Source organism: Trichophyton rubrum, assembly GCF_000151425.1.
Source record: "Trichophyton rubrum CBS 118892 genomic scaffold supercont2.1, whole genome shotgun sequence".
Lineage (NCBI taxonomy): Eukaryota > Fungi > Ascomycota > Eurotiomycetes > Onygenales > Arthrodermataceae > Trichophyton > Trichophyton rubrum.
Window position 1 is genome coordinate 726689 of NW_003456428.1, and position 15002 is coordinate 741690.

Consider the following 15002-nt stretch of genomic DNA (forward strand, 5'->3'; position numbering starts at 1 on the left):
TCCCAGGGACTCTTCTCATGCTGGCGATAACCACCACTGGATAGAGAAGGATACTGAACTTGCTACTTTGGCGACATGGCTCGAGAGGAGCTGATCACGTCGGCGGTAAGTCGGCTGTCGCATGTCCCTGATGCAAAGCATCCACAGCTAACGACATCTGTTGTGTGTTAGGTTACTTGTACGTCAGCCACTGGTCTAAGCTGTTGATTGCATACCTGCATGCCTTGTACTTATCTATATCTACAGTCCTCCAGGATCCCTCTGTCTCGTCCGCGCCTCTGGAGAAGAAAGTTGCATTCCTGCAGTCCAAAAACCTGACGCAGGAAGAGATTGATATAGCCCTAACTAGAAGCGGTTCTTCTAGCCCATCTACACCTGCGTCAGAGCAACAGAGCCGTGCAGTTGTTCCGTCACCGCCGCCATACCGGGCTCCCCCAAACCAGAGCTATGGATATGGACAGGCTGGTCAATGGGGTTACGCAACTCCGCCAGAGTAAGTAGCCCTATGTATATTTACTTGTGAACGCATGGCTAATAAGACCCCGTATGTTAAGGCTCCCAAGGCGTGATTGGAGGGATTGGTTTATCATGGCAACGGTAATGGGTGGTGTTGGTTATGGCCTCTATTTTGTTGCAAAGGTACGTCGGTCAGATATGTTAGCTCTGCAATAGTCCGCCCTAACTATTCTGTTAGCGTTACATCTCACCTTTAATCGCACCTCCCACCGCACCACAGCTTCAACAAGACAAGGAAAGTGTGGATGAGCAATTTTCTCGTGCATTTTCTCTCCTAGACCAACTTTCCGCAGATACCGCCGCCCTCAAAGCCGCCGAAGAAGCCCGAACAACTCGACTTGATACTGCACTCCGTGACGTGGAGGAAGTCGTTCAAGAGCTCAAAGTTTCCTCACGGAGACGTGACGATGAAACTAGGCGCATTAGTGAAGAAGTAAGGAGCTTGAAGGATGGCATTCCAAAAGCCATTGACGGAGCTCGTGAAGGGAACGAGAAACGGCTAAGGGAGCTCAACTCAGAGCTAAGGAGCCTGAAGGTTCTCTTGACAAATAGACTTGGTTCTGGTGCATCGACCCCAACGCCTAACGCTGCTACCACTACTGTCACTACTCGGCCAGATGTAAATGGCGCTGCTTCTGCTACTCAACAAACCCCTTCACCTGCTACGCCAAGTCTTGCGGGAGCCTCTATATCAGCCTCAACTCCAGCTCCACGAGAGCGCTCTGGCAGCCCGTTTTCTCAGCTCGGGAAACCAGCAAGCATCCCAGCATGGCAGATGGCTGCTGCTAACAAAGCCAAGAGCACTACAGCCTCTCCTTCGGTTGAAGATGCAGGCGAAGAGGCCGAAAAGGCTGAAAGCAACCAGCAGTCTGCATCTACTGCCAGTTAAAAACTAGTCACCTACAAACTCCGCATCCTCGCTTGTACCACCCCCAATTGAACTTTCTGACTCGCTGTTTATTTGACGAATATGCGCGTTTTTCCTTCCTTTCTTCGGAATTTTCTGGGAATAGTTGCAGTCTTTTGCTCTTGCAATGGTAGGAGAATGTTTAATGGGATACATATATACGTTGACACCACATTATTTCTCATATGTACTTTTATTTCATTTGTCAAGCTTATACCAGGCCTATACAGGGTAATTCACGTGTGTCAAGATCTAATAGAAGAGTATTCGATGGTGATAACACAGGGAGAAGGAGAAGCCATGTTCATCTGCGTCAAGGCCACATGGCAGACTAACCAGAAGTAGTTTAGTCCTTCCCCAGGCTTAAACTTTGAAGAAGCTTAAATTTATATTAAAGATGAACATCTCGCGATTCTAGCAGTAAAACATCTTAAAACCTGGAACAGAGGGGCATTTATCTGGGGAGACAGTGTGCAGTTGGGGATTTCAATATCAAAATTATTAGCATTACTACTGGACGTCCAGCACGCTTTAATGTCACACCGCGAATCATCCATTTCCCCTCCCGATCGCCATCGCCATCGCCGTCGGCACCGTGACTACGATCGCGACAACCACTCACCTTCCATAAGGGCGGACGCTCGATCACGCTCGCCCATCAGAGAGGATAGTTACGATGGCGGTCGGAGATATCGCCGCAGCAGGCAAGAGGGTACCAGGTCTCACCGACGGCAGCGGTCATCTGAAGGCCCAGCAGCGGTCCTACCGCTAGGTGCGACACCTCTTTCGAAGCGCGATTTATCACGGTACAAAGCGATGTTTGGAACCTATTTGGATATCCAAAAAGGCATCTTCATGGATGACCTTGACGATCGTGAACTGAAAGGGAGATGGAAGAGCTTTGTTGGGAAATGGTAAGGAAAAATGCCTAGCATAAGCTATGCGGTATATCTTTTGATTTCTCTAATTTCATTTTACCGTCACATATGAGTTCTAATAACTAACATGACTGAGGAACCGGGGTGAACTTGCAGAAGGATGGTACGACCCGGCAACGCTTAGGAAAGCACTAGAAGGAGCATATAATTGCGGTTCCCCTGGGGCTTCCGTTCACAACCCTCGTGGGAAAAGAGCTTCTCCTTCATATAAGAATGGTGAGGAGCGTTCTGCTGCTTCCAGTGAATATCGCTCGCATGGGTTCAACGATAGAAGTCTCTCAGCTGAACAGGAAGGGCAAAATAAGGATCAGGGAGAAGAGGAGGAAGAGGATGAGGAGGAATCTTATGGACCACAAATCCTAATTTCGCAGCGCCAACTCTCCGGCTTCAGGTCTGGACCGAAAATTCCAACTCTAGCGGATCTAACCCTCAAACGAGGTTCGTCAATCAGTGTTGTATCTATATTTCCGGCCACTCTAATACATTTCATGAATAACTAACGTCTCTGCAGAAGATGAACAATTAGATCACGAAGAATCCCGCAGAGTCAATAAAGCCATACGCAAACAAGAACTCGACTCTCACAAAGGCGAGCTCCTCAGGATGGAAGACGAGATTGCACCGCGAGCAGAACCGGGGTCCCGAGAACGGCTTTTAGAAAGGAAGCGAGAGAAATCAGCACTAAATCGCCAGTTCGCCGAGGCCCGCCGCGGTGGCTCACCCATTGAAGCGGTTGCAGATGCAGATCTCATGGGAGGAGGAGAAGGCGAGGACGGATTTAAGAAGCTGAAAGAAAAGCAGATGCGAAAGAAGAATGAACGGGAGCTTAGGAAGGAGGAGATTCTGAGAGCCAGGGCTGAAGAAAGAGAAATCAGACTTCGGTCATATCGACGCAAGGAGGATGAGACTATGGACTACCTCCGCGCTATTGCTCAAGAAAGATTTGGATAGCACTTTAGCAGTTGTTTACCTTATCTACTCTTTGTATGTCGTACACAGCAGCATTTAAAACCCCAGCACTCATAAGAATCATAATTCAATCTCATTTCCGATAGCGCTAATTTATAAGCCCCCTTTTATGACCCTCCAACTCCTGGCCACAGCAATGAAATATCTTTTGGGCGATATATATACATGTGCATATCTATATCCTCGAGTCCCGCCTAGTTCAAATTATAACACGCATGCCAAAGATAAGACAAAGAAGCCAAAAGGCCCTGACCTGCGCCGATACTCCATTTCATTTCATTGATTTAATTGCGCGACAGCCCATTCAGGGCTGAACCCTAGCTTTCTGATAGTTCTCTCTTCCTTTTCGGTTTCTGCGACGACGAGGACGCGTTGAGTTTTTGACTAGTGCCTTATTTGGACCTGATGTGGTTGTTGTTTTGGTGTCAACAAATTGACAGTCGCCGGAGTCCTCATCACCCTCAATGCTAATGTCCCTTGCTAGATTCGAGGGTTCGCTCTTTGATAATCCCCTGCGAAGTTTGTCCTGTGCATCACACTTTGAAGCATCGAGTCCTTCGACGGCCGTAGCATCATAGCTTTCATCAAACCCCAGGGAATTTCCCCTTACATTCTCGTTCATAGTGGGATAGAACACCTTAGGTTCATCGTGGCTCAGTCTAGCATCGTCCTTTGAAGTCTGACCAAAACCATTGGTATTTGTGGTGCATTCTGCTGCGAATTTTACTTGAAGATTTTCCTTGTCAGGTCCAGTTTCGATGTGAAAGCTATCATCCGTTTCTGTTTCGTAAATATCAACAGTCGCCTCCGAAAATCCTTTATCTTCTTGATGTAGCCTGTTCGAATTGCACTCGCTTGGTGGGAACTGCGACTGGTTCCCTCCTGGTGCTTTATATGCCTTTGGAACGAATTCAGGTGCATCGGGTTTCCATAACCTTTCTCCGTTCGATGGGTATTGATGGCACGAGCAAGTAGTCTCTGAGAATGGGGTACCACTATCAGATTCACTAGCTTCTAGGAATCCCTGGCGGAAACACAGGCGTCGGTAGTATCCGTGATTCTGTAGCAGCTCAGTATGGGTTCCCTGTTCAACAATCTCGCCATTATTTATGACAACAATCCGGTCTGCGTTCACAATGGTGGAGAGTCGATGTCTAGAAAGGATGTTAGGGCTGGCAAGAATAAATCCAACGGTGTTAGATGGCAACTTACGCAATCACAAGCGTGGTTCGACCTGCTGTGAGCTTCTTTAAACTCTCTTGAACCACTGCCTCTGTTTCGCTATCGACACTGCTCGTAGCTTCATCTAGGAGAACAATTCTGGGATTTTTCAAGATAGCCTGTGCAATGGCAACACGCTGGAGTTCTCCACCAGATAATCTCATACCTCTTTCGCCTACCAAAGTGTCATATCCATCCGTCAGGCTCATGAATCTGTCATGAAGCGCAACTGCCTTGCAAGCTTCCATTACCTCCTCATCTGTAGCATCCAACCTTCCGTAGCGTAGGTTGTTCATAATTGAAGCATTGAACAGTGTTGGATCTTGTGGGACCACACCAATACCCTCCCGGAGTGTTTCTAAAGAAACGCCAGAAACATTCTGACCATCAATCTCCACCTTTCCTTGGGTGGGATCGTAAAATCTAAATATCAACTTAAGGATTGTTGACTTTCCTCCACCTGTCTGTCCAACCAATGCAGTAGTACTACCTGCTTTGGCTTGAAAGTTGATGTTTCGGAGTACTCCTCTCTTTCCATCGTACGAAAAATTGACATCCGTAAATTTTATATTCCCAGTTTCAAATCTTAGAGGTTTTGCATCAGGAGAATTCTGGACAGTGGGTTTTTGGCGTAAAATTGAGAGGAACTCTTCAACATCGACCAAATCACGGGCCATTTCCCCGAATCCGTTGGCGATAAACTGCAATGGGCTAGATAGCTGGGCCCAGTAACTCAACAGCATAACAAAATTTCCAATCGGTTTCTCACCCGTGGAAACATGATGTGCTGCCATGAAACAAGCAGCGGTAAGCCCACATATCAGCAGGGCTGATTGGGATGCATTCTCCATATGGTCCCAAAATCGAAACTTGAACCTGGCTTTCAGCTGGGCCTGTACCAGCGACAAGTATCGGGATATCTCATAGGGAACTCGACTAAAATAGGAAACAGTGCGCCAGTTCTCCGTAGATTCACATAGAGCAGTAAACTCTGCTCCCCGAGCCTCGTTCCACTCTCTCCGCTTATCCTTCTGTTTCGCAACGAGTTTGCTGGACGACCATAGGAAGAGAACCATCACTGTCGCAACATCAAGTGCCATATAGCCATCAAAGACGTAGTAAAGCACACCAACGGCTAACACGAGATCTATGATCATTGGGGCGACGAGGAAGAGAATGCTGTGTATGACATCTTTAACAGACTGCCCTCGAATAACTGCGGTCCATAGCCGCCCGGAGTGTTTGTTGTCATGGAAGTCACAAGATAATGACATGACATGATTGAAAGCTGTTGTACTCAGTTTCAAGTACGAGAAATCGTCAACTGGCATACACATAAACCTTCTCAGTGCAGGTAACCCTCCGCTGGAGTCAAGAAGACGGAGTGCAGCAAATATTAATATTTGTTCCCAGGGTAAGCGGCCACCTAAAGAGAGATTTGTTAATAACAACAGATTATATGAAGAGCGAGTTTTCTTTCTTTCTTTCATTCTTTGGTTCTTACCTTGAGTCTTGCTGAGGATATCGGTTATCAGCCCTAGTTGAATAGGAATCAAAAGGTTGATTGCCCTCTCAGCTATCAGACAGAGGATCATTCCTCCGAAGAGGAGCTGAAGTCGTGGTCTCCCAGAAGGCCAGAAGAACGGCGCAAGCTCCTATAAACAGTTAGTTTGGTTATGCATAAAAATAATGGTAAGTCGTCCAATTTTACCCGTAAGTCCTTCATCGACGACCAGATGCCTCCTCGTTTCTCATCATCCACACCATCAGCAGCGTCAATTTTTGGCTTGTCTTTAGATGACTGGTTGTTTAAAATATCCGAGTCACACGACCCATATGCGACTCCGTTAACACGGGCACCAGTGGCACCCAGATCCGCAATGAGTGGCTGCTCATGTGCAAGTAAAGGTGAATTTTCCTCATCGAGCTTTGTCTGCTTGCCTGGGAAGATTCGGGGACCAAAGGCAGCACAAATAAGCAGTGAAAGGGTAATGATTCTCAGTGTTTGACATAGAATGCTGATAATGTTTGCTCGAACATAAATATCTGCAGGGCACAGAAGCAGGGAGATCTCTGATACGAGATATATGATCCACTGGCCGTAAAAAGGGTATGACACCGGCTGTGGTGGTTTGTTTGCGTACAGCAATATTGTTGTGAACCAGAGAAGCCCCGACGACAACTCGGACAGCTACAAGAACAGTAAGTCACTTCCATTTTGGCACCCTCTATAGTTTTGCATAAACCTATGACGGAAAAAGAAAAGAAACCTACAATTCGGCCCTTTGCAAAGGCAGCCCCGTCACCTTCAATGGTGGAAGAGAGATTGTTTACCGCGTCCACGATCTGTTCAGCAGAGACAAACGAGGGTAAGCAAAATCTGACCATATAGCTAGCCATGGATCGACGGCAGCCCGGGTGATAAACTCCTGTTCATATGTTAAGCAGACAGACTTACATAAGTCAGGAAGACAGTCGATATCAAAAACCCGATCACAACATTGGAACGGCGAGACGAGCCGGTACTATTTTTTTCGCTACCAGGAGCAAAGATGATTGTTATGCAATAAGCACCGAAGAAGTAGACGGCCGCCAGCGACGGCAGCGTATCTTGCACAAGCTTAGCAAAATACATCCCGTCCAGCGTCGACGCACCGCCGTAGCCCTCCTCCATGATGGTGATGGCCTTCGAAGCCCTGAGCTCTAGTTAGGTGCAGCAGCCAGCGGGTCGAAAAAAAGATAGAACTACTTTTGCTCTTGGCGAAGATGAATCCGAAACGGCCCACCTGGAGGCGTGGGATCATGGATGGGCTTGCGTGAGGGCCGGAAGACCTCCTGGACAAAAAAAAACAAGAGTCTTTTTTTTTTTTTTTGGGCTCTCTCTTTCTCTCAAGGGCTATTTTGCACTTCTCGCAAGCGGTTGCGGACTGCTGGCTAAAGCGGTAAGGCCTAGTTCGGGCTAGGGCGACTAAAGCATGCGGCTAAAAGCATGTGTGCGTGTCGAAGTACCTCCGGGATGGTGGACTCCATACGGGGGGATGTGAAGGCAAGGGCAGGCAGCAGACAACCCTGGACAACAAAGAGCGGTGATAGAAAGCAAAAGAAAAGAACAAGCCCCTGGTGAGGCGAAGGAGAAGAAGAAACGAGGCGGCAACCGGACACGCGCTACAGCGTTGACATCAAAGGTCAGGGGGAGGGAAGAAAAACCAAGCGGACAGGGGATGTCCAGGAGAAGCAAAAGAAGGGAGAAGAAGAAGAAGAAGAAGATATTACATGGAACTCAGGGGTTGATGTTGATGTTGACGTTGCTGGAGTTGTTATGTTAGTTTGAGCGCGGGAAGGAACCAAGTTAATATAGCCGATTTACTTGGTAGGCGCTTCGGGAAGAAGCGAAGGCGTTGTTTTCGTCCCTTAAGAGTTGACCGTCAGAGGAAAGCCTCAGGGATGACTCGAAAGGGAAAAGAAGAGGCGGAGAAGAAGAAGAAGAAGAGCAGAAAAGGACGGGAAGACGGCGGCTTCCGTTTGTCTCTGCTGTTTGCGACCCAAGCCGGGTTATATCTTATACTGCATCATCCCAAGAACAAAAATAGATGCGGCTCGGGTGCCTGGGCAGCGACCCAAGCGCTGGGTCTGGCTGAAGTACTTCCTTGGTGAAGTTGCATCTTGATGGAGAAGCTCTCGGAGGCATAACAGCGAGTGACCAGAGAGCCTTGGAGATGGCGATTGAAGGGGAATCAGCAGAGACCCCTGGCTCCCTGGGTGGCGGCGTAGGAACAGAGGGAAGGGCGAGAAGGGAGTTGCTGCCTGTCCTCGCCTTCGCCTTTGCCCTTTCGCCGCAAGCCAGAGTTGTTTGCTCCGTAAATAGTTATCTAGATCGGTGAGATACTCTGTATATCCCACATGAACACGGCAGCTCTGGGCCAACACATGCTCTCCTTTCTCCCTGAGCAGTTTGCTTGCACCTAGTATTGTGGAGACCTGTCATAGCACAAACACCAGGCTTGATAATATGCCAATTAACACCAGCTAGCGTGCTCGTCCTCTTCGCGGATCGACTTTTTGACTCCATGGTGCAAGAGTTTGAATAGACTGCCGAAGCCGTCTGGCAGAGTTCTAGAGCGAAGCAAAAGCCGAGAGACGAACAACGCTCCCTCAATGTTTTTATCCATTGATAGGCGCCTCGACAGACTGTCCAGCCCTTTGAGACATGTAGGTCGCACCCAGTCGGCGATCCCTGGAGTGTTGTTTGGAAGCAAGAAGGGGGCCGACTTGCTTGTTTTGTCTCCAGAGTTGCGCGCGCCCCCTCATTCTCAGGGAAGACAGCCGGGCCCCTTGTCCACCAGTGTGATCAAGAGAAAAGGAGGGTACTATCCCTGCTCTTCGTTATACTTTTTCTCGTTCTTTTTTGGCCATCAATCCATGTCCCATCCTGTAAACTAGTTATGGCTTCGTGACCTTTTCGTGTCCATTTTTGCATTTGTAGAATATTAAAAAAAAAAAAAAAAAAAGGGCAGCACTTAAGCTAGCCGTCGGGCGTCGCTTCGTGGAAGGGGAAATCGCCACAGATCAGAACACCCGCATTTGAAGGAGCTGCTGTTGGAGCAGCAAGCATATTATTATCGATTAAAGGGTGTAAAAAAAAAAAAAAAGAAGAAGAAGAGGAAGAAGTAAAAGGGAGAGTCAGGCCTTCGGGAGGCTTGTCGTCTCGTATTTAGCTGCAAGCCAGCGTGACACGATAGATTGGCTCATGCTTCGGTGGGAATAAACTGTGCGTCTGTATCAACCCGTATGGGAGACGAACAATGACGACGATGACGACGGGACCAATGCTCATTCCTGTGCATATTCTTCTGCATCCGTCTTTCTGCAGTGGCCAATCGGCAGCTCAAGAGCGGACGTGTTGAAGACGCTGGCAGAGGGCATCTTAAGAACGATGCTGCGTGGTTTGAGTGGCCGCAGACAGGGGAGCATCCCGTTTGGCAGACCTACATTCATACTCGTGAGACAAACGGAGTATGTACTCCGTAGCTATATTCCCCAGCAGCATATAGTTAAAATCTCATACACAGACGTGTCAGCTCGGGATAGTTGAACCGTCATCGTCATTCCAGGAGTCTCCGCTGCAGATCTTCCTGAAAGTTAAATCTTTGGATTGATGGTAACGCTAGTTGGTCGATTAGCAGACTTAAACATTAGCATGTCAACTAAGAAAAGGGATAAGAAGTAAAATTACCACCAGGGAGTGATTTGCATGGTGGTTGGCTTACGCTTTTTACCACTCTCTCCATGTACGGAGTAAACGGTTTCGCCTCCCCTCGAGCTACCAACGCTCATTTCCACCTGGCTGGGACAAAGAGACCGAGAGAATGGACGAGGGAATAGTGGCCTCACGGTCAGCTGCCAGGGAGAGGGAGCTCCAACTCGGTGCCAAAATACATTTTACATAGATTGAGATTATAAACAGAAGTCTCGCCCAACGTTTCTAGCAATCAACTGATATGCCCAGCAGGGACGGCAGTCCGCTTCTTTATCTTGCTCTTGCTTTCTTTCGCATATCAATATTACTGCACACGTTTAATAATAACCAATGCTTATGATACCCCTGCCTTTATAGGCGACACCAATTCCAAAAGCGATCCAAGCGTTACAGTCGTGTATTTGCCGGGAGAGATGATGGTATTGGTTGGCGGCGTACGAGGCATGAACAGGCTAGTTGGCTATGGAACAGCCAACCATAAAATACAGTTCCATCGCACTGGGGCTGGCAAGCCAACAAACCCTTCCAGAGTGACACATATTTGTTGGCAGCCAGGATTATATGGATGCACAATGCACGATGCGATGTATCTAGGAGAAGAAACAGGAAAGACTCGCCAGAGTTCTCCATAGTTACCCAATGACCGTCGAAACGGTGGAGAGCTGCTGACATCAAACGCTCCGACAAACTTATTTGATTCCCAGGTTGAGGTCGGCCACCAATCGGAATCGGGATTCAGCCTGCTCGTCTGCTGCATTGCCTTTCTCAGTAGCAGGGAAGAAGAAGGGCTTCACTGCAATCTCGACTACTTCGTCAAACAGTTTCCCGATAACCTCGCGTTTTAGCTCATCTCCCGTCTGCCGAAAATCGGGAAAGGCGTTTAGTTCGAGTAGCCATGCGTTGCCTGTTTCATCGACTAGGTAGTCGACCCCAAATATTTCGAATGCGTTAGGTAGCGGTTGGAAATGAACCATCATACCGCGAGCAGCTGCCTCAAATACTTCGCCCGTGACCACGCAGATCTGGTCGTATACGCGATCCTTCCATCCTGTTTCCACCGAAGCACCCTTGTCATCTAGTTTCCAGAAACGCTGAACATTCTCAGGAGCCACGTTCCGCCCGGTAGAATCGGATTGAAGACAGGTATTGGTGAGGTGACGACTAAGATAGCTGAGTTCGTCCTCATCAGTTTCTCCCTCTTCCCATGGAAGAACATATGATTTATCTGCGAAGAGAGCAAGCATTTCTCGATACACATAGACTTTCAGGGAGCCAACAGCCAAGACATAAACTCGGATATGGAACTTTCGATTTGCGGCTGACGGTAACAGGAGGGGGCGGAGGACATAGGGCTGTGCAACAAAATGTCGTAGTTGAGACGTAACAACGCCAGTGTCTGGTTTGTCATTCAAATCACCATTTGGTTCTTCGCTTATGCTTCTCTCTGAATCGGTGTCCTCGGGTTCCCATTCTTCAAATATCTTCTGAAGGGACATTTCACTGTTGAAGAGACGGATCCCTTGAGCACGATCACTCATGCTCGGTTTCAATATCCACCACTCCTTTTCACCCTCCTCCTTTTCCTCATTAGCCTCTAGACTCTCACGTAGCTCGTAAGCCTCAAGCAGGGCATCATCTAGAAATTCCGCATAGTCTAATTCAAAGTCTATTGTAGGTTTAAAATGCTTCTGAAGCACGCTGTCCGGGTATTTCGTGATCCAATTGGCGATAGTATTAGAAAGAAAGTGTTTGCGAATTAACGCCTTCCGGATGATATAAGAATTTACCAGTGATGTCGATGGATGCAAGTGAACATGCTCAAAGTCGGATTTTTCATATACCCTGTATTGGAGGACTGGGGAATCGGGGCCGGGTAGCTCGGATATAGAAGATATCATTCTGTAAGGAATGTTCTTGAACTGTTTCTGTAGAGCCCCCATTACAAGGGGTTGTACATAGGCGTCTTGACAATCCACCAGGGCATAAAATATCGGAGTCTCATTCAACCTGTGTAAAAGGAAATAATCCAGTTCAGTCAGGACGGAATCTCTTGTGTAAAAATAGCAATCAATATATATATATATATAAATCAATGATGTAGTATACCATGAAGATACACGGGTAAATTGGTGAATTGGTAAGCTTGCAGAGTATACGTGCTATTTCAGATCGTCAAGGACCCCAAAATTCCAAGTCGTCACTCACAGCGTTATTTCACCGGAACAGCCCGGCCAATGCATGAAATTTGCCTTCAACGGAGTGACGCTGTGAAAAGAGAATAGTATCAGTGATCAACCATTCTATAATCTCTCATGGCATTGGTAAGACAAGCTTCCAAAACAAACATACCTTGTAAAACCAGACCTGACGGCCCAGCCGTCGTTCCCGGGCGGGCTGGTCTGCTCACTCTTATAGACATCTCCAAATTTCGGAGCCCACTTAAAGTGTTTGTGTTGGAACCTCGTGGAGGAGGTGCCAGAGGTATCTCCATGTAGGGTACTCCCTTCTTCCTTTTGTCTAAGCAGATGTTCCTGAAGGCCAGGATCCTCACCGCTTAATTCGGCATCAATTGCTTCGAAGCAGCTTCCTGACCAACGGTTGTCTAAAATATTCGTATACAAGATCTTCGATTTGCTTATCCCTTGTTCTAGGGGTACGTTGATGCTGTAGAGGTCAACTCCACTGGTCCAGTTCTTGTAAAGGTGCTCTATCAACCGAACCGAGTGATTCGCGGCTTCTGATATAACGACTGGGTCATGATCTCGTGAGCTGAAAGCGAATGATAGAGCAATTGCTTTGTATCCACAAACTGCAGCCTCCATCGCTCCGCCGATGGTGCCACTAGAGAGAGAGAAGACTGCAGTGGAATTCCTTCCATAATTTGGTCCAGAAATCACTAACTCTACCGGTCCGCGGTCTTGAAAGTAGTGGAATAAGCCAATTTGAACACAGCTTGCGGGCGTCGAGTCAATGAGAATCCACTCGTCGCCCTCGCTGCCTTCTCCTTCTTCACTGCGTGGTAGCGAGTGTATTGTGCCGTCGTCTTGGAAAAGGGTCCCTGGGTGAAAGTACGTCGGTTTGACGGTAGCCCCAACAAGGTGAGCTTTGCCAATCCATGATCTCTGCCTATGCGGTAAAACGACAGATACTACATGGCCGGAGGACTGGAGGGTGTGGATAAGGGAATGTATGTACGGCGAGGATTGAGACGAAGGCGGACCGTCGTCGTTAACGACCTTGTTTGGCCAGACGTTAGTTCACCACCACCTACTTGAGCAATCCCCGGCTAAAAGCACCGAGAACGACTGCGGGATAGACCATGCCAGGAATAACTTACAAGGATGTGCATCTTGCAGGCTGCGAACTGTAGTTAAGAGGCTGGCTGTTGTCGTAATGTCATTTCTTATTTCAATGATGGAAGTTCGCCCCCGCGCAGTTCCTGTGGGGTTTTTGGTTAACTAGCTAAGTAGTGATTTCTCCCATGCGCCAAACCTGGCATCTTTATATCTCGTCTTTTTTACTAGTAGATCTGGGGACTATATGACTATAATCAGGGGCGAGTAAGACTATTACGACTCTAATTAGTTATTATTAATCACATTTCCCAGCGGTATGAAACTGATCTTCCCCACGGCTGAGGGAGGGCAACGATCACGGCTAGATCCCGCTCAACTCGCTTCCTTGATCTTCATCTGGCCCGTTATCCTCGTTTGAGCCATATGCTGACGGCTCATCCTCTTCCTCAGCCTTAATATCGGGAAACAGGCTTGCGGTAACACCCTCTTGCATAGCTGTAGATGGCTCTGAGCTGTCCTTAAACCCGTCGTCGGAGTCAACATCCTCTTTCTTAACGACCATCCCCTCACTCCCCGAAGACCGACTTGAAAGTGCAAGCCAGACTCCAGTGGCAACTGACGTAGAAATGAGCCAAAACATAGAACCAAAGGTCAGGAACGAAAGAGTTCTCCAGTTATACATCATCCATCTATGTAATTTGAGGTTAGCAAGGAGTCCCAATATCAAAAGGCATCACAAGTAAAGCCATAAAATCGACAGATATAATCTCGGAGTATGCATACCGTAGGCCAGTAAATCTTGCGTCTATCCTCACACTTGCTTTGTACACTTGAATCCGTTCGTTGCTTTGAATCTCTAGCCTAATGCCCCTTGGTACTTCTCCTTTTCCTTTGCGGAACTGAACTCGTTCCATCATTCCAATCGTAAGCACCTCTGCTTCCCGTTTCAGTCCGAGAACATAGAGTGGAAGTCGCCATAGCTGCCGAGCTATATCTACCATGGGAGATGTGTAGGTCAGCATGGCCGGGCGGCGTGATCGCAGCAGCACGGTCTCAGATGCATTTGCAATGGATCCAGCTAAATCATCAGGCTCCCTGAGAAAAGCAAGATCAAGCATGAAATTTCCTGCAGCACGATTGGCAGGAGTAGAAGGGAGCTGTAATATCACCTTGACGTCGTACTTTTGAAGTGGAATCATGCGCGGCCCCAAAACTGCCGTACCATATGGAAAGCTCGTACTATAGTCTTGTTATTTCTGGATGCTAGACACACAGAGCTTCATCATGGATCAAGCTATCCATCTCCTTGCATCTGACTTACTCATATTGAAGGTGGATTTGCCGTTCAAGGCTAATCTGGGGTACATAGTTGTAGTAAAACACCCAGTATGCTATGGTAGATAGGCCAAATAGAGCAAAGGTTGCACAGGTGAAGAGAAATACGCTTATATATGACCGTTGAGCAGTCTTTGACGTAGCAGCCTGAATGGGCCGTAGTATGATGGACTGTCTGGAGATCAATAACGGGTATAAAAAACTGGTAGGGTATTCATACCGAGACCCCTTGCTCTTGTTGGATATTCGCCATTGTTTCCAAGTCTTAGTTGGAGGTTATACTCATCACAACTTGCTACCAAGCATTGCAAAAATTGAAAAACTAGAAAGATGAGCCTAGTAGACCCCTCTGCCTCAGGTCAAGAGTTGCAATTTTGCATGTATGTCATGGGATAAGATGATCATATGTCGGTGTTGATATTTGTTGCTAAGACCAGGCAAGACCCAGGCCAAATCAGGTACTGCCTATCACGTGCAAATTTCAAGTCAAGATTTAGTGTATAGGAGAAGAATGCCCCTGGATAATCGATTCAACTTTTTATAACTGTTTATTATGACCCAGT

The 15002-nt window shown here is 47.6% G+C and overlaps 5 protein-coding genes across 5 annotated transcripts; 2 read left to right on the plus strand and 3 right to left on the minus strand.

Moving 5' to 3' along the window:
• Positions 1–75: 75 nt before the first annotated feature.
• TERG_00284 (uncharacterized protein) lies at positions 76–1405 on the plus strand (the record flags this gene model as incomplete). The annotated part of the gene is made up of 5 exons (XM_003238247.1): positions 76–105; positions 172–178; positions 247–493; positions 555–639; positions 695–1405. 5 exons carry the CDS (start codon positions 76–78, stop codon positions 1403–1405), a joined length of 1080 nt encoding a protein of 359 aa, XP_003238295.1.
• A 552-nt stretch (positions 1406–1957) lies between these two features.
• On the plus strand, positions 1958–3312 carry TERG_00285 (uncharacterized protein; the record flags this gene model as incomplete). Its single annotated transcript, XM_003238248.1, has 3 exons — positions 1958–2337; positions 2438–2799; positions 2873–3312. 3 exons carry the CDS (start codon positions 1958–1960, stop codon positions 3310–3312), a joined length of 1182 nt encoding a protein of 393 aa, XP_003238296.1.
• A 322-nt stretch (positions 3313–3634) lies between these two features.
• TERG_00286 (uncharacterized protein) lies at positions 3635–6146 on the minus strand (the record flags this gene model as incomplete). The annotated part of the gene is made up of 3 exons (XM_003238249.2): positions 3635–4484; positions 4543–5977; positions 6056–6146. 3 exons carry the CDS (start codon positions 6144–6146, stop codon positions 3635–3637), a joined length of 2376 nt encoding a protein of 791 aa, XP_003238297.2.
• A 4351-nt stretch (positions 6147–10497) lies between these two features.
• TERG_00288 (5'/3'-nucleotidase SurE) lies at positions 10498–13157 on the minus strand (the record flags this gene model as incomplete). The annotated part of the gene is made up of 4 exons (XM_047747569.1): positions 10498–11815; positions 12014–12073; positions 12158–13044; positions 13146–13157. The coding sequence occupies 4 exons, from the start codon at positions 13155–13157 to the stop codon at positions 10498–10500; spliced, it is 2277 nt and encodes a 758-aa protein (XP_047603527.1).
• Positions 13158–13465: 308 nt separating this feature from the next.
• TERG_00289 (uncharacterized protein) lies at positions 13466–14303 on the minus strand (the record flags this gene model as incomplete). The annotated part of the gene is made up of 2 exons (XM_003238252.2): positions 13466–13793; positions 13888–14303. 2 exons carry the CDS (start codon positions 14301–14303, stop codon positions 13466–13468), a joined length of 744 nt encoding a protein of 247 aa, XP_003238300.2.
• Positions 14304–15002: the final 699 nt, after the last annotated feature.